The 24,297-nt window shown below is 35.9% G+C and overlaps 1 protein-coding gene across 2 annotated transcripts in view; it reads left to right on the top strand.

Annotated features, from left to right (window-relative positions):
* The window catches only part of DIAPH3 (diaphanous related formin 3), a 203,289-nt gene extending 182,054 nt beyond the window's left edge, over positions 1-21,235 (top strand). For both annotated transcript variants that reach the window (XM_005426609.2, XM_031061588.1), the window contains one exon: positions 18,774-21,235. In XM_005426609.2, coding sequence (XP_005426666.2) covers positions 18,774-19,030 — 257 coding nt within the window. In that variant the 3' untranslated portion in view covers positions 19,031-21,235. The remainder of the gene's footprint in view (positions 1-18,773) is intronic.
* The last annotated feature ends 3,062 nt before the right edge of the window (positions 21,236-24,297 follow it).

Consider the following 24,297-nt stretch of genomic DNA (forward strand, 5'->3'; position numbering starts at 1 on the left):
ATCTTCTGTACTTGTGCTTCATGTCAACAAGAGCCTTGGTATTTTTGCATTCTCTTTATCAGGGAGATAAAAGGCTGTATTATTTTATTTGTAGTTTTGTTTTTAGGCTGATAAACTGAAGTATAGATTCTTTGGACTTTATAACTGTGTTTCCATTGGTCATGTAACTAAGCAACTATCTTTGCATGTCTCCCCAAAATCCCACTGGAAAGTTACTTATTAGGAAATCACCTAATCCTAAATTTTATTTTGTGATGTCTGAGGAGAATCTGTTTACCTTCATGGCAAGCTGAGCAGTTCTGGCAGCAGTACTGCTGTGTTTTACCTCCTAAGGATTCACTTGCACAGCTTCAACAGGTCACAAATTTGATGGCAAAACTTAGTGGCTCTGTCTCGTGCTTTGGCCACTAACAGATTTTCCCTAAAGTACATATTGCAATAATTACAAGTTTTTATCTATAACTTCTTTTCTTCATAGCAATAATAGGCATCTCAATAAAGATGGGAAAATGCTTTGCATTGATGGAATTAAGCTTACTGTAAATGCAGTAGCCAACTTTGTCACATTCAAATTGGAAAAACGAAAAAAACACTGTCAAAAATTCAATTTAGCATTACAGAGATTACTGCAGTATAACAGCCCTTTATCTGTAGTAGTGTATAAAAGCACTTCTAACAATGCATCAATTTTCACAGCCATTTAGTAGATTAGAAAGCAATTGTAAACAGAGTAAAACCCACATTAACTCCTGTCAGCAGCCTGCCTTTTTCTCAGTTATGGATTTGTTTGAAATAACAGTAAAGTCTAAAGTGATTGCATCAACATCACAGATTGTATTATAAATATGAATGAACCCATTGTAATGGACTGCATAGTAATAGATGGCAAGAATTTGTCCCCTCCCCTCAAAGTAACAGCTTCTGTAAGTGAAGAATAGCTGTGGCATAAAGAAACGTCACTCTTCAAGAAATTACTGCTCCTGTTGTGAAACAGTAACTGCACCAAGTGATGGATTTTTAAACTGCTCCTATTTTAATATTTTAGCAATGCACCGTTAATAAGTGTCTGGTATTTTTTTTAACTGAAATAAACTGAAAGTTATATATATCAAAAAATCCTAAATCAAGCATTTTTAAATGACCAGTTATTTAAACAACAGTACTGGTGGTGTTTTTTGAGGCGCAGAGAAAGAAAGTAGCCATGCATGGGTTTGTTTATTTTGGAAAATTGCCTTTCTTTTAACTGCTTCAAAACAAGAAATGCAGTGAAAATGAAAATAATACTATTTTTTCCCTCATCATTAGGTAGCACAGTGGTAGTTACAATAAACTGATTCATGGCCAGTGTGGTGAAAGCTGATCTTGAAAGACTTGATATTCTTCATACACAGCATCAGGCAGAGTGAGGTGTCTTTTGCATTTTTTTCATTTCTCCAGAATATGTCTAATGTCTCTAACAAACACTGGTCACTAGATATTTCCTAACATCCCTTTCTGAAAGGTGTACTACTGCGTATCTTGTTAATTGCTGCTGTCCATTTAGCTATTCCTTACAGACTTCAATAAGTCTACTATGCTACTATTCTGTTATTCAATTGCTTTTGTTAGAAAACTGTGGCTACCAGTGCATTGTGATAAATGTACCACAGTCATTATGCTAGGGTGTTATAAAATAGTGCTTCTTTGAAGTAAAAGGGACAATACTGTATATTTGAGTTCCAATTTATCACACACAGGACATTAAACATTGAGGACCAAATTTGTAAATGAGGACAAATGTAATGTTTCAGATTTATGGGAGTAAAATCTATTAGTAAAGTAACTAGAAATATAAAAATAAAATTTTCTCCAAAATGTAAGAAAGAAATGTGACAATATTTATATTCTCTCAGCTATTGCATTTCATTGTTATTTTGTGAAATACTCTGGCAATTACTCAATGAAACATTTTGCACAAAGACTTCATTTAAAAAGTCTTTAAATTTTGGCTGAGAAAGTGAGTGGTTTTCTCCATAGAGACTGTATGTTTCTTTGATAACCCATGTGTAATTGTAGTTTTTAACCTTCAACTTTGTACATTTAAGCAAAAACAGTTTCAGGAATGATGATTTCACATTAGTGAATTTTCTGCTTTACAGTGTTATAGCTATTTTTTTTTTATTTTTGTAAATATAACAAGAAAATGTAATTGATCTTTTTGAGAAGGAAATGCTTAACCAGTGCTATTACTGGATTTATATGATTTCATCCAATAAAAAAAATATCATGCTTTGTAATAATAAAGGACATTTAATGAAACTTAAAGAAAAATAATCATCACCTAAAAAAATACAAAACATCTAAGAGCTAATTTTATAGTTATGTGATTTCTTGATTTATATTTTTCAAAAAAAAAATTCAAACTTTTTTTCTCTTTTTTTTTCAGAAAGTGCAGGTGAATGAGTGGTTTCTTAAATTGGACCCAGCATTCTAATGTAACTTCCTGTTGTTAAGTGTTCCTATTTAGTGGATTTCAATATTCCAAGTCAAATAAGTGCACAGAATTCAAATGCTGTTCTATGTCCTAGACTTACACAATTATAAATTTGATTATCTTGCCTTTCCCTATCCTTCATTTACCTACATGCTCTTAGGTGCAGCTGAAAATGTTTATCCAAAGCTCTCTCATCCATCCTAAGTGCTCAGTTCTTTCTAAGATGCTTTCTCATCTAATTCAGTTTCACATGTAGCCAATGTTTTATATAAATTGATAAAATTAACTGTATCTTGCAGTAATTTTATTACCATTATCTTACTAATCTGTCTTCTTAAAGAAGACTTAAATGCCACTTAAAAGCAAGTGAAACTACAAAGGAAAGAAGCTGGTAGAAATTAAACCAGTGAAGGTCCCAGGGCTAGAGAGCAAGCTGTCATCTCATTAGGACCTGCTTTAGAATGAAATCCTCAAGAAGGAATTGCAGTTGAAACTGAACTCAGACATTGTTCCTGAACTCAGACAAGAATGATGTCACGTCGCCCCTAAAGCAGTCAAGAGTCTCTTTTCTCTGAACAGCAGAATTGTCTTCCCAAGGCAGGTGAGGACTCCCAGTCCAAGATTTACCAGTCTTTCTGGCCAGGAAGTCTCATCAGTGCACCCTCTGCAGCCAGCCAGCTGCCCACAGCGCTGCTATTACTAGTGTCTGTCTCATATACTCTATTTAACTACTTCAGCCCACTTCTCTTTCCAAGTTATACCACTTCTGTTTGAAAAAAAACATCTTTTCAATACTATTGGTGAGAAGTTACTGTTCAGAGCTGGCAGTTCTCAGACAGGTATAGACACATGTAAAGCAGGTAAATAAACTTTATGTTCAGGTGTAGATATATTCCACTTAATTACATGGGATCTGTTTTGCTTGCCTTCACTATCTATTTAAAACTAATCTAAGCTAGGCTCTGTCTCTAATCGAAAGAAGCCAATAGATACCTGAAGTATGTGCTTTTAATTGTGCTCTGAAGATTGCCTTTTTCCCTTGACTAGTCCCTTGACAGTGCAATCTCTTTGCCATTATTGTTCTGCAGAGTCAGGCATAATGATTCTGCACCAGGACTACCATGCTCTACAGTGATTTCATTATAGTGAAATACAGCACTAGTGGGTACATAGGATCCATAGATAACATTCCACACTTTGTATCGCTCTCAGAAATTCTGTATTTTGTGTAATTAGTATGGTACAAAACAACCTCAGCCACCCACAAATAGATTTTCCTATAAATGAATTGTCTCCTAAATTTGAAATACCTTTCAGCTGAATCCTTGTGTATCACAGTCCTTCCTATATGCACTAGTGACTATGGAGCTGTGTGTAATCTGATGAGGAAAATGGCATTTCTGTCTTAATTCTGATGGGTATTGGTCATTTGGATTAGTTTCTGAATGAATGACAGAATATATATCAAAGTCTGTTAAACAATGAAAAGATCTATGAAAATAGTTTCAAATTATTGAGTCTCAAGTAACGGCATGTTTTTGTTTCATACCAAAAATAGCTTTGTGTGTTGGCATTTTATTTTTTTTACCATGTTGAACTCTTAATGCTTTTCTTTGCTAGTTCTTTAGCTTTATGCTTTATGGAATAATTCAAATTTAACATAATATTTAACATGTTGTACAAGTAAGAGAAAAATATTCTGTAATATATGCATAAAATATTGATGATAAGGCCCAGTTTTTATCCCTTTGTCTTTAACTTGGTGCATACTCTGCAAAAGCAGTGCTATGGGTGTTTTGGTTTTTTTAGAGACTTCATAAAACATTTTCATGGAACTCAAATCTCTGTTACTTTCTTTCACCTACTAATCTATCTTAACAAAAATGCATACACTTCAGAAGTAATATCTAATAATCGCAGGGTTACCTTCCCTTTTGAAGTATCATCTCTAAAGAGTAAGCTTAAACACTTAGTCCTCTGTGGATGTGAAATTCTTTGTAAGTTTTGCATGGCTGGGACTAAATCTAAGCCAATTTCAGTTTAAAGAAGTGATGATTTTCACCGCAAGGATAGGATTCCATGTACCAATGCAGAAGTAGAAATCATTTATTTTATAGGCTGATTTTTAAATCCAGAATATGTTTCAAGCTTGTCAGAAACTTGCAAAGCTATACACAAGTTTGGGTATCCCAAATCTGTCAGAGAGAAGAACCTAAACTATAAGAGCTACATCTACTGGAGCCATAGGTTAGTGAACCTATGAAGGATATTTAAAAAGGAAAAAATTGTGATAGGTAATGGCTGAGCAGTGTGCTTAGTAATGGTGTCTCACATCTACATTTCTTGTCAGCATATTGCATACTGAAGAGTGTTCCCCTGCTTATATCCAAAGTGTTCACTGTAGCAACTGTAGCTTTTTAAAATTATATTCTTCATGCAGCCAGAAAAAGCTTTGTGAAATTTTACAGCTTCTGTTAAATAAGTGGTGAGATGTATACTTAATAGTCTGTCAGGCCTTAAAATCACCAAATCTGCATCCTGTCCTCCCCCATAGGGGAGGTGTCATCTCAACAATCCCTTGTCTCTGTCCAGACTAGGAAATGCACCTTTTATGCAGATTTTGCTGCAGTCAAAAGTCTAAACCTTTCAGATACGGAAGTTACTTTTAGATATCTGAAGTGCAGGCTCTCTTTACCTGTTTAAAATATCTACATTAGGGTGAAATGAAGCACAGTTTAAAAATGCTTGTTTCTCCTCACTGAATGTGAAGGGAGCCTGAGGCAACCAGCACAAATTCATTTGGTCCGCTTAATCTCACAGTGGATCAAGGACCTTTGGTCAGGCACAAGGACGCACAGGACTTTGCATGCTCTTGTTACAAACGATTTTATATAACACTGAAGAGTCAGGTTTGTTTCTGTACCTGCAAAACATATGTATCCATAGTCAATGAGTTATATCTATTTCATCGTTGTAGTTGTAATAAGGCCAGTTAAATTTGCAGTTTATTGTTTTAAATTTAACTGAGAATATTTCAAAGTATTCATTACCACACAAAACCAAAAAGGAAATGCATCTACACAAATGTAATTGAACATTTTGCTTTAAGCCGTATTCCGTTATATAAGCAAAGCGTTATAAATTTATATATCTGCTTCAGCTTATTGAAACTGTCCTGATTTTAAGCTTTAATTTCTGTAAGAAATCTGTTTTGCCAGTAAGCTCAGAAGAAGCAAAGGTTTTTAAGAGATGTAAAATAAATTATCAAGTGCCATAACTGAATTCTTAGACATAGAGGACTAAGTCTTCCTTCACACTCTCTTCCACTAAGTTTTCCTCAGTTATGTTTCTGAAATAAAAACACATAAATATCTAGCTTACTATTTTCGCTGCAAAATTTTTCCAAATCTCCTTGGAGTCAGCTGAATTGTTATTCTTAACACTGCTGACTAACATTGAGAATCTAGATAACAATACCAGTTGTATGTGGTATTATTTTATTACACAAAACTGAAAATTATAGTTCTGCTATAGGATGTTGGTTTGAAATTAATAGTAACATGCATTAAATTTGCATTTTAATAATTTTTCCTTAGTCAAGTGAACTGCTGAACATTGTGAGATTTTTCAATTGCATTTGTTTTTTTCCTTAGCATTTAAAGCTACTCAGGTGTAGATTTTCTTTGGAAATGAGACTAATGAAGGTGCTAGAAAAGATTTGAGAATATATCTCTAATGTTTTAGTATGAGTGACTAATTTAACTGATGAGCTAGCAATGAGTTTACACAATATAGTTGTTCTAGAAAAAAGTGTCATTTTAATAGTTATTATGTATATGTGTTTCCTAAAAGGTGTTTTTATCATCTCTTTAGAACATGGTGGGAAAAAAAGAATTTTCTTTATGAGAACTGCATGGTGATTGTGCTTGTGTATAACTAGGAATAACCTCTAGACACTCTAGCCTGAATGAATTTATGCACGTGTGAATCTGTGTGTGCATCTTGTGTCCTAAAAAAATGCTTTCAAGTTTTTTGAGTGGTCTTAAATTTTTGAAGAGTATCCACAGAACTTCCCATGGCTGTCTTCTAGTTTCTTCAGCTATGTATGGAATAATGGAGGGGAAAATTGAGGAGATTTCTGACCAGTCAAGTGATTTCCATCACAGACTAGCTTGGTTCTGGAAATAAGTTGTTTAATGGGTTGAGATTTTTTTGTCTACACCAAGTTGGCATCTGTAGTCAGTACAGTTGCAAAGTAGTAAACACTAATGATTTCACACAATTGGCAAAGCTCACCCCTAAACAAGACTGGCAATGGCTGGTTTAAAGGCAGTGAAGCTTCTCCACATCACTATTTAAGAAGAAATTGTCATTGCTTAGATGTGATCATGTATGGGCTTGGAACTAAAGTCTGGGCTTGGAACTAAAGTCTAGGCTTGCAGTGGGGGGCATGGCAATATAAACTGATACAGTAAACAACTAAACAAAAGCCTAAACAGGAAAAAATGGAATTGTGTAAAAGTTTGCCTTTAAAGTCTGAAATCTGTCATGTGAACAGCTTCCATCAAATTCGTATGTGCAATGGCATAGAGTTGTTACACCATCTCTGGTTTTACTGGGGGTGGCCTTTATGTTCTCCATGGCAGCCCGTAAGCTGCTGTGCTTTGTCTTAGTGACTGGTGATGCTGCCAGACCAGTGTTTCGGCTGTTGCTGAGCTGTGCTTGCATGGTGTCATGGCTTTCTGTCTGTCCACACACCAAAACACAGAGCCAGGAGGCTCAGGGTGGGAAAGAGGTTGGAAGGGGATAACTGACACAGCTGACTGATGCTCTACCATATGATGTCATGCTCAGCAATAAAATCTCAGGGAAAGGAGGAAAAGTTCTTTTTGAACATGTTCCCTTGCAACCGTAAGCATATCTTAAAGGGACTACATTTTTCCCAACTTCATTCAGAAAACCCCTTCACAGATTTTATGCTTTTATGTGTTACAGTATGAATAATATTTAGTTGAAAGCCCAGAGTAACTGAAGAAAGAAAAGCATTTCTGATAGTTCAGATAAACTTCAGTGGTCTTTGCTGTAATATGTTGTTCTCTGAATTCTTGCACTGTTCAAGCATTTACATTTAACATGAGAATGTCTTTGACCGTGCATGCTATAGAGAAATAAGTTAAGCATATGTTTTTTTCTTTGTGAGTGTCTGAGCTTGTGTATTATTATTTTAATTACCCCTCAGGCAATCTTCTGATATGTGATCAAGTGCAGGTCAATGTTCTGAGAGTCCTTCAACATGACAGTTCACAGAATAATTATCCTGTCATCGCACCTTGATTCATTGTTACATCGTTTCTTGGACTTTTTCCTCTTTCTCACATTTGCTTAGCAACCAGATCGCAAGTCTCATACTTATTATTCAAGTAATCACTCTCTGCAGCACATAGATGCATCAATTAAAGCTTTACAATGAGGTATATTTTTCTGTGTGGAATCCTCAGGTGTCAGGAATTAAAAATTGATTTTAAATGTTGCAGGCTGCATTCAAATGGCTCATCTGTGTTTATGTTAAACAAACAAGCATGCTAACAATTCCGAACAAAAGAGATAGGTCAAAATCATTAGGAAATGAATGATAAAATTATATTCTGTTCTTAAAGCACTTAGTCTTTTAGAGATTTACCAATTAAATTCAGCTCTGGAATGTCTGAGTGCCAAACATTTATTTTAGCTCTGTTTTTTTCAGATGCAAATCAATTTGATATCTGCTTTATATGTTCTTACCTATGGTCTTTGTAAACATTTTCTGGCTAATTTTCCGATTTGTGTAAATTTCACAGCAATTTATTATTAGAATGAAATTCAAGTACCCAGAAGCTGTCAAGATGGTTCAGTGATTTAATGTTGGCGTCCTGCAGCTTTGACTTTAATCAGCAGATGCTCTGGCATTACCATAAATGTTTTCTTAACCGTCTCTGTCAAAAAAAAAAAGAGAGAGAGACAATTTTTCCTGTTTGGAGTCTCCTGTTTCTGATTAAATTCGGTTTGGGTTCTTTTGCATAATTAATATACCATGATGATCTCTAACCATTTGTTTTTAATATCACCTTTTCAGCTAAACTCATTTGCAAGACTGCATCATAAGTCAAAACAGACAAAAGAAAAACAAGTCTACGTTTAAGTCTATGTTAAAACTCTCTTTCCGTGGCTTGGGAGGTCTTATTGCCTTCTGCCTTGTTTTCTCAGTGAATATATAGGCTTCAGGGTTTCAGTAGTTCAGTTTTTCATATTCTAGGTAATATTTTAAGTCCCTCCATGAGAAAGAGGTTTTTTTTCTGTACGTGCAAAGGTGAGTTGTATTTTAGATTTTTGAAAATTTAAATAAAAACCCCTCCTACACGGTAAGATTAACCTTTGTTATCTGGTGAATACTAAATAGTATTTGAGTGCAATTGATTAGGAATAGAAGGAGGAAGTACTACAGTTAGCTTCTGTTGATTTTAACATACCAAAGTGGCTGCTAAGAGTTTAACTGGTCAAATATAGGGCAGTAAATATGCTCATTGCATAAAAAGTGCATACCATTAGTGATGTTAAACACAGCATTTTGAATTCACAATGACTGGATTAATTACCCATGGTAATGTAGCTTGAATTTGTCTTGTGATAATTCAGTGGTATTTGGAGGAGTCGGTAAAAGCCATTTTAAAATAATAATTCCTCTTTCAGAGACTGTTGAAATCAGTGTCCCTTTTCAGAGCAGTTTGTCACACTTGCAGAGTACAGTTGTTAGTGTCAAATACACATATGGCTGGATCATGTGCAGAGTAGAAGCATTTTTTTATGTTCCATCTCTCTCCACACATGAACTAGGCCAAATTAGTCTATCCCAAAGTGAGGGAATAATTAGGTGAAAGCACATAGCATTAATTAGAGCATCATATAAAGAGAGAGAGAAGAAATATCAAAGAAATATATTTCTGCAATCTTGGAGAGTGAGGGAGAGATGAATAACTTTTCCTCTGCCTTTATTTCCCAATATTTACTTTTGCAGAGGAATCTTCTTGAAAATGTACTATTTCCTGTTCCACGGTTACAGTCTGCTCATTAGCATGCTCTCAATTATTTTCTGCAGAGCTTTGTCAGAGGAAAGTAAGGACCATAATAATAATATGAAAGTTACATGAGCTAGGATGATTTGTCTTCATTCCATTTCCATCCAGTGTATTCATGAAGGCAATCTTGGATGTTAGTTTACACAAGTTAAACTTCACAGTCAGGTCTGTTTCTGTTCTCTTAAAAAGCACCCATGCTATAAAGAAGCACAGATTAGAATTCAGAGTTCTCATAAATACTTGTCCAGGTTAGTAAATCACTACACTCTTCCCTGTCATAGCATTAACAGCATGTAGTGCTCTCTGTTGCTCTTCTTCCAGAGACCTCTTTTAAAAACGTTTAAAGTTAGAGCAGCCTGAGAGCCATATGCTATTCTTGCAATCTTTTGAATAATAGTGAATGACAGCCCTCGGTGACTGTGACCTGTGTGGGCAAGAGCTACCCCAGGATGTTGGTCCTGTGCCTCTTACAGCTATGTGAGGAGACTGTGTTTCTATTCAACTGTTAAAACTAATACCCACCTAATTTACTTTCAGCTCTAGCCTCTCCTCTTTATGCCATTCCCAAAAGTATTTCCAGGACTCTGTAGATCTATCTCCCTTTAGCTCAGAAGTAGTTTGATTCCTTAGGAGAAAAGAGCAACAGATGATGAGAGAAAGATAGTTTTTCCCGTTGGTTTGATCTGATATTGCAAAGTATTTGTATTCAAACTTAAATCAGTTCAATCTACCAGTACTCTCATTGCTGGTATAAACCTGGGAATGGAAGTCTGGGGTAAAAAATAAGAAATAAAAATTGTATGGATTTGTAGAAGCAACTGGAATAGCTAGGGAATATCTTGTAAACATTTGATATCAAGAGTAGTGGATAAGAAATATTAATAGTATCAAACTTTAAAGGCAATTACTAGAAATAGATACATGTCCTGGTTTAAGGCAAATTTGGGAGGAAACTTCTGATGGGGTCCCTCTAGAAAGCAAATTCAAGCATGCCCCCCCCCCCCAGTTTTGGAGACATAAATCTCCTTCAAGAAAAGCGGAAAAATTTGTTTATATTGTTTATTTAACAAGCAAAGTACTCACAAATGTGGAAAAATTAATAATATGGAACAATAAAATGTCTCACTGTTCTGAAGAGATGGCAAATTCAGAAAGTCCTTGTCGTGGGCTGCAGCTCGACTCACAGTCTCTTATCAGTCCCTCCTGTGCTGGAAAATGCCACATCCTGGGCCATGGTAGGACACAGGTGTGAGCTGCCAGTGTTTTTCTGGATTTTCAGTCCAGAGCAGGTTTGAACAGTTCCAAGACAAAGAAAAAAGCCACGGTCCAGGAAACTTCTCTGCCTCAGCTAGCTAAAACCTAACTAGGAGCAAAGGAGGGCTCTGTCCCTCTGTCCATGCTGCAGACAGCACAGTCCAGGAGCAGGAATGTGGACGAGTGAGTGCAGCGTCTGAAAACAAACTGCGCGCTTCTTCTTTGCCCCTTCACTCTTGAACCCATCTTAAAGGTGCAAAACGTAATGTCCAGCATAAACAGAACAGATCACTGGGGATACAAGCATCGTATAGCCAGCCCAAGACGAGACATAAAATCATAGAGTGGTTTGGGGCAGAATTGGCCTTAAAGGTCATCTAATTCCAACACTCACACTATGGGGACAGACGCCACCCACTAGATCAGGTTGCTCAGAACCCAATCCAGCCTGGCCTTGAACCTCTCTAGGAATGGGGCATGTTTTTTTGTGGGGTTTTGTGGGTTTTGCTTGTTTGTCTGGGGTTTTTTTCCATGTGTATGCTAAATAGTATATACTCAACAGAAGCAATAACAACATTTAGAACTGCAGTGAGAAGAATCTCATAAATATTAGGTCAGGGTCAGTCTTTATGATTTGCTTTGTTGTTTGGATTTGTTGTGGGTTTTATTTTCCAGGGGAAGGAGGCTTCCTACTGTGTTTTTCCTCAACGGTTGGTAAAAGAAGACAAAATTGTGTTTCTTTTCCATTTCAGTTATTTTCATCAGCATGTTGCTTATCATTCCCTATTGCATCTGCTAGTGGCTTTCCTTTGATGACAGCAGTCTTTATGCATATTCCTGAAGTTTTTTCATCAAAGTGCACATTGAAAGCAGAATTCATCTATAGGGAGCTGATTTGCAGACAGGTTTGGAGACTAAATGTGTCTGCTGCTCGAAGGCATTTTAGTATGTGTGATCTACATTAATTATCAGCTGAAGAGGGTAGCTTTAGACTATGGACCTCTGTGTATCTTGTCACAGGTCACTAACTTAGACATTCATCATTTTTGACTGTTAACTCTAAAGATAGTTTGGAATGCAAGCTGCAATATAGCTGTGAACAAAATAAAATAAGTAATAAACCACATTTCAGGACTTTAAAATACTATAAAATATGCTGACTTCCAGTTTTATTGTCATTTCCCTGCTACTTTTTGACTTAAGAGAAAAAGTTGATGTTTGTCCTATTTGTACCTTGAGAGAAATCCTATAAACACCTAGGCTGTGGATTGTTTCTGCCCTCTGGGGCCTGAAGACCCCATGCCTCTGGTATTCATGTAGATCAATATTTACCTTTTAACTGCCTTTGTCTGACATAAATAAGAAGATTAATTTATTAGTTATTAATACTAAAGTTATGACTTATGATTTATCCATTTTGAAATTAAGAGACTTAGAATTTGGTTTTTCAAGAATATTTCAAACCATGTGCTCTAAAAATCATTAATGACCACAAAGCAGATTTCTGTTTTGGAAATTTCAATTTTGCAGTTTTCCTAGAAACTGCCAAATGTGCCTTCTTTTGGGGAAAAATGCATTAAAAGACCCTGAAAATTAACTGTAATTCAGGGTGAAATAGGAAGGATGCCAAACTCCTAAGTCTGAAACAGTTGTCTTAGAAGACACCTGCAGAGGATTCTTCTCTCACTGACCTTGGGTGATTTCTGTCAGCAGCTTGATCCACTCTCTTGTTCTCTTATCATCTTGACAGGTGCTCAAGACTTTTGTTAAAATCCTAGTAAGTGAAAGTTGCATTTCTTGTAAAAAAAAGTCATTGTCTTATCACAGGTGAGAATATATTAGTTTAAACAGAGAAATTGGTTCAAACTCATTGCAATTGCAAAGTGTCTTCAGAAAAGATAGTTAAAACTTTGAATGGAGTGATCAGCAGGAACTTAAAGTAGTCTTTGAGAAAATATAGGGACAAAAGGGATTAAAAGAATTTTTAAAGGCTTTGCTTTGGGGCCAAGTAAAAGGGAGCTGGTCCAGCATAGTTCCTCTTGTCAAAAATTTCTTTGCTCACAGTCTGTAATTGACTGTCTTTGAAATGTAGTTTCTCTAAATTCTCTGTATTAGTCACACTGTGTGTTGATGTACTCATTTCTTGCCTTTGAAATGCACATAAACCCCCTATATTCACTATTTCTGAAAACTGTCTCATCTAAATTGAGCTTACTGATAGTGTTTCTTCCTTATGTTTCACACCTTTTTAATGCAACACTCAGGAACAACAGTAAATAATAAATGATATGTGCATAGTTTAAAAAAGGAATGTTCCAAATATCAGTAACACTTTTTCATGTCTCATGAGTTATTGCCTGCTTAAGATCAGTAGAGTTGTGAGTACTTAGTATTAAATACAAAGGTGTAAGAAATTGCTTATCAAGCAAAGTTCTTTTGAGTACAGCTCACATTCCTTTATGGATTAGGGTTGAAGCTGCAGGTTAGAACTGGAATAAGTCATAACAAGACACAGTGCTCCTTTTACCAGGGACATTCTTCAAGCCTACCCTTGTCAGTCAGAGATATTGTTGCAAAAACGTGAAATCAATAAAAAGTATTTAAAATATTTTCCATTAAACCATCCAGAAAGAAGCTATCCTATTTTTTCATGAATGATCTTATGTAATACGGATGGACCTTCTAGCTATAGCAGTCTTTCTTATTATGTCTAAATTCTGGTTCTGAGGGAAAAGGCAAGCTTTGAGAAGGATCTTTTCCCCGATGTTTTGCTGGGAAAATACATGAGTACAGCATCAGCATGGTGTTGCTTTTTGAGAATTTCAGTTCCATGCATCAGGAATGAGGAACCAGAGACAAACTATGGCACCAAACTGGGGAGCCAGTGGTAAGAGTTATGGCTCAGGCTGTTACCTTTTCCAAGCTAAACCCCTTTGGTATGGGGAAAGTCCTTCAGAGTGTTGTCTAGGACATGAGTTAAATGACAAGTCATGACTTATAATGCAAAAATAATTTGCATTGCCAGTAATGTCAGTATGGGTGGGCTTTAGAAAATGTTGGCATAGACATAGCTTCAAGAATATGAATTAGCATGTGAGGCACAAGTCAGCAAGATCAGAAATATTCCACTGGGTTTTTGAGCATTTTTCCCTGTTAACTTGGTAAGAGATGTAATGAGGTTGTAACTGCAATTGTTCTTTTTATGTTACAGTTTTGTCATGTCCTACATTTAGATGTATGACTGTAATACAAGCATATAATGCCACGCAGTGCTGTTCTCTTTATTGTATTTACAACTTTATTTTTCAATCAGTCTACAAGTATTTACATAAAACCAAAATATGTCCTTAGTATCAAGACTTTTACTGAGAAACTGTGATGAAATAAAGCTTTTCAACATCCTTTTTAATGGTAAATATTTATTAGTTGTTTTAAAAAAATCTATGTCGACTTTAGTGAGTCTCTTGCAATCATTTTTGTTCTCTATTAAAGGTAATATATTACACTATTGTGTAGGATTTTAAAATCTCCAACTGATCATATTTTTTTCCCCAAGTTCACAGCAGGCAAGTCTCATACTACTGATTTTTTTTTTTCAGATACTAGGGCACAATTTCCTTTTTCTGAATATGATGTATCCTTTAATAGGTTATAAGCATACCGTTATGAGTTGTGCTGTGTTAGGACACCATTTCAACTGTGGACAGCTATTTTAAGCACAATTTTCTGTCATCTGAATTTCCTGAGCATTGCTGTTATAAGTCTTGTATCTAGATGATAGTAACTATTTGGCTCTAGGTTTTGTGAATATGGCTTGGGAATGTTTTTGATTAACAGCAATGTTCGAACAATTAATATCTGCAAAAACTGCATTTGAATAGGTCTGGAGGATGCACAAAAGTTCAATATTGAACAAGGGAAAGAAAAAATTTAAATATCATGGAATCTGGACACTGAGACTTTCATAGTAGACAATATGATCTCTGCCTAACCCGTGCTTGGAAGCATTCACTAGCAGTAAAGTCAAAACTATATCAAAACTATTATAACCTGAGCATTTAGAAAACTTAATAATTAATTCAAAATTAATGATTTTTTTTAAATCTGCATAGTGATTGTTATGATATGGGTGAATGACAAATTTCAGTTGTTGAAAGTGACCAAACAGTAGAAACTTGTCTCAACTACTTCCAGTATATACAGGAAATTAATACGTTCTGTCTTTATCTAGTGATTTTTAATGTCTGATTTCTTTTTGTCTTGCTACTGCCGGAAGGTACACCTTGCTACAGTAGGTGGACAAATAGTGCATCTCCAGAAATGTAAGCTTTCTTCTTAACAAAAATTCATGCAGAAGTGCCTTTCCATGAGTAGTTTTTGTTTAACCTTCTGTGTGTTTAATTATATTCAGTTCTTTAGAAGTGTATTTGAACCAATACATGTGAGTAAATACATAATTTGTTTCAAATATAATTTATTGTCAAAAGCAGAAAACAAATTAATGTATGTCTATGATGTAATGGTTCAAAACATTTTAGGAAAGTCCGTTAAAACCGGTATGGTTTGTGGATTTTCTGTGCGTTCCTTTTTTCTGGAAACATAGGTGGCCAATGTCACTAAGCCATGTCCTGGCTGTTTGGGCAGCTATATCAAATACAGCCTTCAAAAACAGATCAAATTCATGCTTATGACTGGTTATGGTTTCCTGCTTTCGCATGTATATATGTGAATTCCAGAACATCATTACTCTGGTGGTTCAAGGTTTTAATGTCTAATAGCAGTAAATTAATGGCTATTTATTCTTGTACTTTGTCAGTTAATCTTGATTTCTGGCTTTTCTTGCAAGTAATAACTATATGCTTTATAGCCTTTATCGTACGGAACTAAGGAAGTCTGTTTTTTCCACAGTTGGGGTCAAAGCTGCATGCTAACCTGCAGCAGTTTGCAGTCATGTACTTCTGAATTCACATGCAAGATGCACTGTTTTTTTTAAACCACTCACCTCAGCACTGACAGGTTGAAAATTAACTTCTTTGGCTTCACCACTATAGCACAGGATTTGAGGGAGGTGAGGTTACAATCCCAACTCAAGGCAGTAAAATGGATGTGGTACCAAAACACCAATGCATACAAGTTTTGAATCAGTGTGTGAAGCAGTATAGAGTGCTTAAGAGTTTGGATTTAACATAAATTAATTTATGTTAATTTAAAATAAAAAAGTGAGGAATTAGTGAGACTTTTTACCTTGATAGTGCCTAAGTAATTTTACACTTTGATTTAAAGAAAAGTCATCTTTCGCTCTGATAAGAATGCCACGAGCAGCACATATACCTCAAGTAATACAGTGGTTAATTCTTTGCATGCACACTTACTGAAGTGAAATCTAGGGCTGTAAGTAAATGTGTATGCTTTCTGAGCCAGGCCTAGCAAAGTTCAGTGTTTCTGAATGAAATTCACAACAGCCAATTTGCTAAGCAGGGCACTATCTACCTCCACATCTGCAAATACTGGACTTGCACTTAGGCAGAGCAATGCTCTGTGAAGTTCCTCCTTGACTGAAGAACATAAGCAGTAAAGATGCCACCTGATTTAGAAAGCAGCTGAAATAACAACTTTGAGATGATAATACTGGATTTAGATAAAATATGTGTCCAAGTACTATTTTTTTTCATTTACTCTAGCCGCTCAATATTATTTGTAACATGTCTGAGACCAAAGTGTTCTCATTAGTAAGGAATGCTGCTAATCACTAGCGTGACTGTGATTTTTCTAGTGAATCTTGACATCATCAAGGAGATGAAAAAAACCTGCTCACGTAAATGAAACACTGTTTAAGGCACTTTCCTAATGCCATTTTTCATTTTTGCAGGACCCTTCAGAGTGAAGGGAAACGCTGTTTAAGTGTTGCACTTATTAGTCGGTGCCTAGAAATTCACAACTGCTGTTGTTTTAAGGGGGGAAAAAAGGCACAGCTGTCTTCAGCTTTACTCTGTCCTATTCCTACACAACAATTCCAGATTGTAGGCAGCAATTTGTGGGACACGCTGAAGTGAAAGCTTCAATTACTTACTGAGTTTCAAAGTGGTGAAAGAGTTTGGATAGATCCCATGAGCTACTACTTATTAATAGCTAGCTTGCAGCAGCTCCCTGCTTAGGCTGCAGTTGTGAGTCTCACTCTAAGGCACCTCTACTCTGCCCTGTATACACTATGAGAAGCTGGGGGATTTTATTGCTGGATTTTACGGTGAAATTAATGAGAGTTCCCCATGTCTGTTATATAGTCTAATTCACCACACCTAATTCACCCTTACATTTTTGGGTGAGGACTGCTGAAGTGCAAAATAGCTAAAATTTGGTTGGTGGTACATTTGAGAAGCTTACTTTCAGTGCCTGATTTCTTTTAGACTTTTTTAAAATCCAACAACTATGCTTCATCTCTGATGATGATACGACAGTGGGTTTTCTTATACTTAAAAGTGTTGATTTTTAAACACCAACTATTTTTCCTGCTGCCCCTAGATTGAATGTAAACAGGAAGGTCTGTGGTGCAGCTGGTAGTTTGTATATTGACACAGGTAGCATGCTTTTAGCTGCTTGCAAATATGTGTTCAGAATCAATAAGCATAAACATTTAAGCAGAATGGGACATTTAAGAGTGCACATACAGGAGATATTTTAATTATATATGATGGGTTTATTACATGTAATTATAAAGCTATGTTCATAACCAGTCATTGGCCTCCTGTGATTCAGGAACACTGTGCTGCTGCATATTCAAGGTCAAATTATTTTCCATAGTGAAAAAAAAAAATATGTTTTTCAGCTAAGTGCCAAATTTGTCTTAAGAAATTTTAATTAAGAATTGCTTATCTGATTTAGAAGATGATGGAAAGGAGGTATTTATTTTCTTCCCACCTCCCAAAAGGTGATCGTACTTACAAAATTCGCTGAGATTGTCCAAGAAAGTGTGTAAAATCCTCATCCATCACCGAGAGCCCCTGGTCAGGGAATGACAGTGCAGTAAATATCTTCAGCAGCTGCCTTTTAATGTACAAGCTGTTTTCGGTAGGAATTTTCAGCACTCACATAAAACACACTGTCATGAGTGACTGCCTGTGCTCCAAAGTCATTACTATTGGGATGATGGAACATCTTTCAGCGAATAACCAAAAAACTTTAAATGTCATGTCAAGTGTGTTGAAGGCATTTTAAAGGTTTGCTCAAGGTTACATGAATATTGAGTAGGCCTGTTTTTAAAAAGTTTGAGATCTATGAGAGAAGCCACTCATATGCTTGTTTGGAAAACAGTCACTTGATCTGGAAGGGGGATGGGGAGTGACAGAAAAAGAAATCTGTCTATTAATACATGCCAAACCTGCAAAACTCCTGCCTGGATATTAACTGAGTGCAACTTTGTGTGACAGGCAATGCCAGTGATGTTTAGCAAAAAATAGTGAATTATGCAATTTCTTGAAATTATTTAGCTGCTTAGAAGTTCCCAAAGGAAAAAAAAGTATAACAATGGATAATTAAATTTAAAAAGATTTTAAAATACATTTTAAAATTTGAACAATTAAAAAGTATGTAGGAAATGTAATTAATGAGGTAAAACCTTGGAAGACACTGAGAGGTGCTAGGTACCTCTTTGACTCCAGTAAGAAAGGAGGATCCTGTCATGCTATATCTGTGATTTTGTAAGAAATATGGGTGTTAATTTAATGAAGACATGTAAAGTCTGTATCACTTCCAAGGGACCTAGTCCACTGCTTTTGAAGTGGATAATATATTTTGTCTTACCTCCTTGGCATTCATTACTCCTTGTAGCACATCATCTGCATGTAAAATTTCTCTGATCAAGAGATCTTTTTATATTACAGAATATTGAAACTGAGTATTTTGATATGAAACAAGGTTTGTTTGATTTGTCTCTGCAGAGAACCAGAAAGGACAGCCAGAGAAGCCGTGTTCACACCACAGTATCACTTTAAACTTGACAAGAAGCCCAGTCACCAAAGAAGTTACATATGATGTGGAAACAAGTTCTAAGGTGTTGAACAGGGCTGTTGGGAGAAAGGAAGCCTGTCATGGAGAAGGTGGCAAAGAAAAGAAAATGGATCGTATCGGGTCCCCTCCTAAGGGAGAAGCCATTCCAGAAGTAGAAGCTCTCTTGGCAAGACTGCGAGCACTATAGAATAATCATATAACAGATTAAATAAAAGTTAAAAACAATAGCCTACACTACATCTTTAAAGAAATAATAATTTTCCATTTTTGACGTTACATATTTCTGACTTCCTGACTTCTCTCTGGATGAAGGATCTGCTTCTAAACTTTATTTGCAAGACTATAGAAAACAATACTATAGTTTTGGATAATTGCAAGATTGTTTTTTATTATATGTTTTTACTTAATAATAATTTGAAAAGTATCGGAAGAAGATAAACACTAAATTGTTCCAAAGCACAATCTTTCTAGTGGACAGGCTGCTAACCATCTGTTTTGAGTGCTTCTGAAAATAGGAATATCTTTTAAGTATTTTTAAATCATCATGCCTGGGAATAGGGTCAATAAATAACAAAAAAGGTATTCTTATATTTTCTACTGTAATTTTTATATTTAGGAGGCTAAAGCACCAAAAATGTATCATTATAGTGTCCTTTTCAATTACAGTAATATACACTATCAGCCATATTCCAGTTTGAGCTCATCAAAGAGCACCAAAGCTTGAGGAATTATAGATGTATTTACCAAATGGTAATCCATGGGCAGTAAACAAAAAATCTATGCAAATAATATACTTTATGTGTAATTAATATATCACTGCTTTAAAGGTTATTATGATTATTATATCAAAATAATATATACAATTGCTTTGATTGCAAGATTTTGCAATTGTGTCCTTAGTGGGGGAAAATGTCTTCACAGTTATTTACCAGTGTAATATTTTATCTTTTCACTTGCGAATTAATATGTTTCTATAAAAGGAACATGTAATGGAGAAGATTTTTTCAATTGGTTTTTCACAAACTCATTTTCCAGTAGCCCATAAAGTCTTACTGCTGGCATAACAGGAGTCTTGCAAGTGATTGCATCCCTTTTATCCCACTGTCACTGTACAGGGTTGCGTGTTCGCTATCGTATTTATTAATTGCACATCAGAAAGAGTTGGTACCAGTGTTACCAAGTAGGGAGCTATTGTTAGTCTCTTTGCTTTGTTATTTAAAGCTTCCTTAATATGAGTGTATTAAGAATCTAATATCTTTCTTCTAAATTACTTTATTTTTCTTTGCAAAATGCTGAAAAATATGTCTTTCAAGAAGAGTCAGTTACACGAAACCCGTGTTTCAATGCTCCAGTGCTTTTTATATCCTTGTTTAAGTTGCCTTTGTACTTCCTGCACTAAACATTAATAAAGTTAATTAGAACTCAAAAACTGGGCCTGATTACACACATGGCATAGGGGGGTTTTTAGCCATGGTGGGAATCAATCTCCTGTTTCTGGGACTGTTGTAGCTGTCATTCTACACTAATTACATTTCCCGCCTTTGCTGAAAAAAGAGAGGTATAAACACAAATCACGGAAGGATTCAGAGCAGGTCTGTAAGACAGACATTTCTTCAGCTCCCCTTGCAAACAACGGGCACAGCTATCATACAAAAGACACCTTGGTAACTTGAAATATGTCTTGAATGTATAACTCAAAATACAGCGACTGATAGTTGTTCTACTAAGGTCTTCTGCACCTCCAGTATTAACACTTACTACCCCTATTTACAGGGTGCAGTAAATATTACTATCTAAAAAGTCCAGTATGGTTGACTACATAAAATGACATTTCAAACACAAAGAAAATGCTTGTTCAAGGGGAATAAAAGTTAGCAGTACCCTGGATCTCTTCAATTGCTGGGGATGTGCTAAAATAAAAGGGCTAAAACTAGAGACCCATACCTTAAATATTAGGATGTTCCTCCTACATTTGGAGGATGGTAGTGTAGGTGGTGTGTAGGTGGAAGTAAAAATTATTTTCATGAACTCTGTAAACTTGTTCATTTGAATTAATGTGTGAAACTCCACCTCAGAAAATTGACAGTTCAGGATGCTACTGCGTAGCTGATCAAGCAGAGAAAAGTTACAAAAGTATCTACTGAATTTTGCAATGAACAAAATCCTCCTAGAAGCCTTTAAAATAAATATTTATCTTTAAATCACAGAATTTAAGCTACATTTTTTTATAGTTTGGGAAGCTTTTGGAAAGGTATTCCAGGGCTTTTAGTCTTTCTAAGGTATTGTGTTTCTGAATTAATCCTTTCAAGCAGCCATCAAGTTAATTTGCAGAGGTTTTATTTCTGTAACAAGGGAAATAAAAAGCTATGCAACTTCTTAGAATACATGTAAATACAGCATCCAGATTTTTTCCTCCTTCTGTGCTTCTTTGTACCTTCGTAACTTAATCTACTCAGAGTTAAAGTACATGGTCCAGTTGAAGTACACACTAGGCTTTCTTTCTACATTTTATCTTTCTTTAATTTCCATTAGACACAAACTCATACAGAGGATGTTTTTGATATGAAAAATGCTAATATTGCCTAACGAGTTCAGAGAAAAAAAAACTTTGAAAGTATTATAGCTGCATTGATTTCTATGATTTTATGTTTTTATTAAAGTATAAAACTTGGATTGTAAATTATATAGAGTAAATTGCTTTAATTAAATTTAAAAATTAATTCATTTATTCAGTTTAAATTTTAAAGTTAATTCAATCTCAGAATACTTAGGGTAGACCTTTATTGGTATGTGCTATGTGCTAGTCATTTTTAGCAGGTGTTGAACCTACTCCTACAGCTGAGGCATTGAGGCATGAACCACTTCTGTTAGAAATGGACAAAGGTTTCACATACTGTGCCACAATCTCTCTATAATTCACACCTGAAAATTAAGTCCTTATAAAAAGAGCTTCCTGATTTAGTCAAACACGGCTGCTCAGATAAAAGCATTTGAAGTAATCTTGCAGGGCTCCTTCCCTACCTGAGCAGCAGACAGAAGGCACAAAAATCCATGCCTTTCTTGCCAGTACAACTGTAAAGGTCTAACACATCTTTTTGATACTTCATATGCATTTTGGATGACTTTTCATTTCACTCAGTAAAATAATTTTGATTACTACATCAATTTTTTCTTCCTGTAGACACTGTGTTTTTTGTGGTGGTAGTCTAAATTCGTATGAACTATTCTAATGTTTTGACCTTAGCAAGGCAGGAATGTTTGCAACAGCCTCTTCAAGCTGCACACAGACAAGCTTGACACCTGACTCACAGGCTGTGGGTAGTACCCCAGTGTGTGTAAGCCCAGAAGAAAAAGTGGAGGAAGTGCTTTCATTGCAAACAAGTCCAACAATGCAAGCGCCTGGTGACTGCCATGAGATGTGATAGTGCTCTGGATCGGGCGCTTCATTGAAGAGGCATGGACCAGCAACCTGAAAATACTTATTTTTAGTTCTCAATTATTATGGCAACACTACTGCTTAGGAGACTGAAAGGACCACATGTAGGAAAAAAATGTCTCAGATGCAGTTGCTACAAATATTTTTTCTCCAGCACAAAGTTTTCTTTGTTTTCCCTCATACAACCATTCCTCAGCCTGACCCACCCAAAGTCACATTCTCCAGAACTGCATGAGTTAATGCTGATCAGCTGGAGGTGTTGCAGCTCTTCAAGCTTTTATAATAAAAGCTGAGAAGGACAACATTTACTGCTAACACTTTTTCCACAACCATTTCTTATGAGTAGGACCAAATTATAATTTTTACACTAATCTTTCCAAGCCTTACAATACTCAGTAACTATAAAACAAATGGGCAACAAACAGGGGTCAATAAACCGCAAGCTATGGCATCTAAAACATTATAATAAGCAAGCAGGGTCAAGTGAAAGAGCTCAGCAAAAAAGCAATTACGTGACAACATTGCTTTCTCCAGAATGAAATAAAGCATTACTATACCATTTTCTAAATTTTTTTAAATGTGATGTATGGGCTCTACGCAACTGAACTGCAGCAGAAAAATAACTTCTCTTGAAAGTTTGAGGAACTGTTTGTCTAGTTTATTGAATAAAAGGAATTTAGACAAATTGCACTTTATCAATTTTTCAATCTAATTTTATGCCAAGATTCCTATATCTAAGAAATTCTAAAATTACCATCTGCTATTAAATTAACTACAGCACCAACTAATGAACTTGGTTTGCATTTTTTTAACACAAGAAGCAAGCACATTTTCTTCCTTTCCAAACACATTTTCTCTAATGCACTATTGTGTGTTTTAGGTGAAGTCTAGTATTTAGAATAAGGCTCTGCACCTCACTGTAAAAACATGTTTGATAAAGCATTCTGGTCACTCTGACAGCAGTGCAAAATAAACAAGAGGTATTCAGGCACAATTTTTCTCTCCCTTCGAGCTGCAGAGGTAGCCATTAAGTTTCATATGTTAGCTGGGTACATTTAAACTCCTCTGTGCTTCTTCTTCCATAATGCAGCTTTTTATTTTTGTGATCCATGCAAAGGCATACACTGAAGAATTATTAAGGGAAATATTTTCTATCAGCATACCAGAAGGACACTAAGCAGATGACTTGCATGCGACATCAGCCCTATATGCTGTAGGAGGTGTGACACTTGAAATGTAACCCAAACAGGCAGATATTTCATTCCACAGAAAGAAAATGGTTCCTTTCATCTAAATGAGCTTATTCCACTGCTGATACCAGAATTGTATGTATTTTGGGAGGATAATGTGCCCCTATTTTTAAATCTGTGTTACAATAGCCAGAAAAAATAAACTATGGAAAGACAGAAGTGCAGAGACTGGGGAGCAGAGTTGATTAATGTGCTGCCTGATTTCACTTCTGGGACCTGAAATTGCATTCAGTGCAGAATGAAGGAACTAGGGGGGGAAAAAATCCAGTCTCATCTGACATCTATAAAGGTCACAAAGGAAATGATGGTGGGTGATCCAGAGTTGGTATGGCCACAGGTGTCTTGTCTTTTCAAAGACATATATCAGAATATCCTCAGAATAAGCAATGCTGTTGGTCTGTTAATTCTTGAAGCCCCCAAATGAATCAAAGGAAGGAAAAGTCTGGCAGAGATAAATATGAGCTACCATAAAACCTGAGAATATTTTCATCTTAAATCCAAGCCCCAGCCCTGCTCCTCTTCACTTTGGTAGCTAAAAGAAGAGCATGAGGAGAGAGAGGTGTCCGCACGGTGGCCATCACTTCCCTATGGCTGTGCCAGACAATGCTGCTCTTGGCAGCTGCCCTGGCTGGCACAGTGAAGGCAGCACAGATGCCACTCTGCCCTCCCAATGTTTCAGACTGTGGAAAGGCACAGGAACCATGGCCAGCAAACGTGGCCTCAAATCATGGGATCACCATAAAAAGACCCCATGGTTCTAGAGCCACA

Source organism: Geospiza fortis, unplaced genomic scaffold (genome assembly GCF_000277835.1).
Source record: "Geospiza fortis unplaced genomic scaffold, GeoFor_1.0 scaffold191, whole genome shotgun sequence".
In the NCBI taxonomy this organism is placed as follows: domain Eukaryota; kingdom Metazoa; phylum Chordata; class Aves; order Passeriformes; family Thraupidae; genus Geospiza; species Geospiza fortis.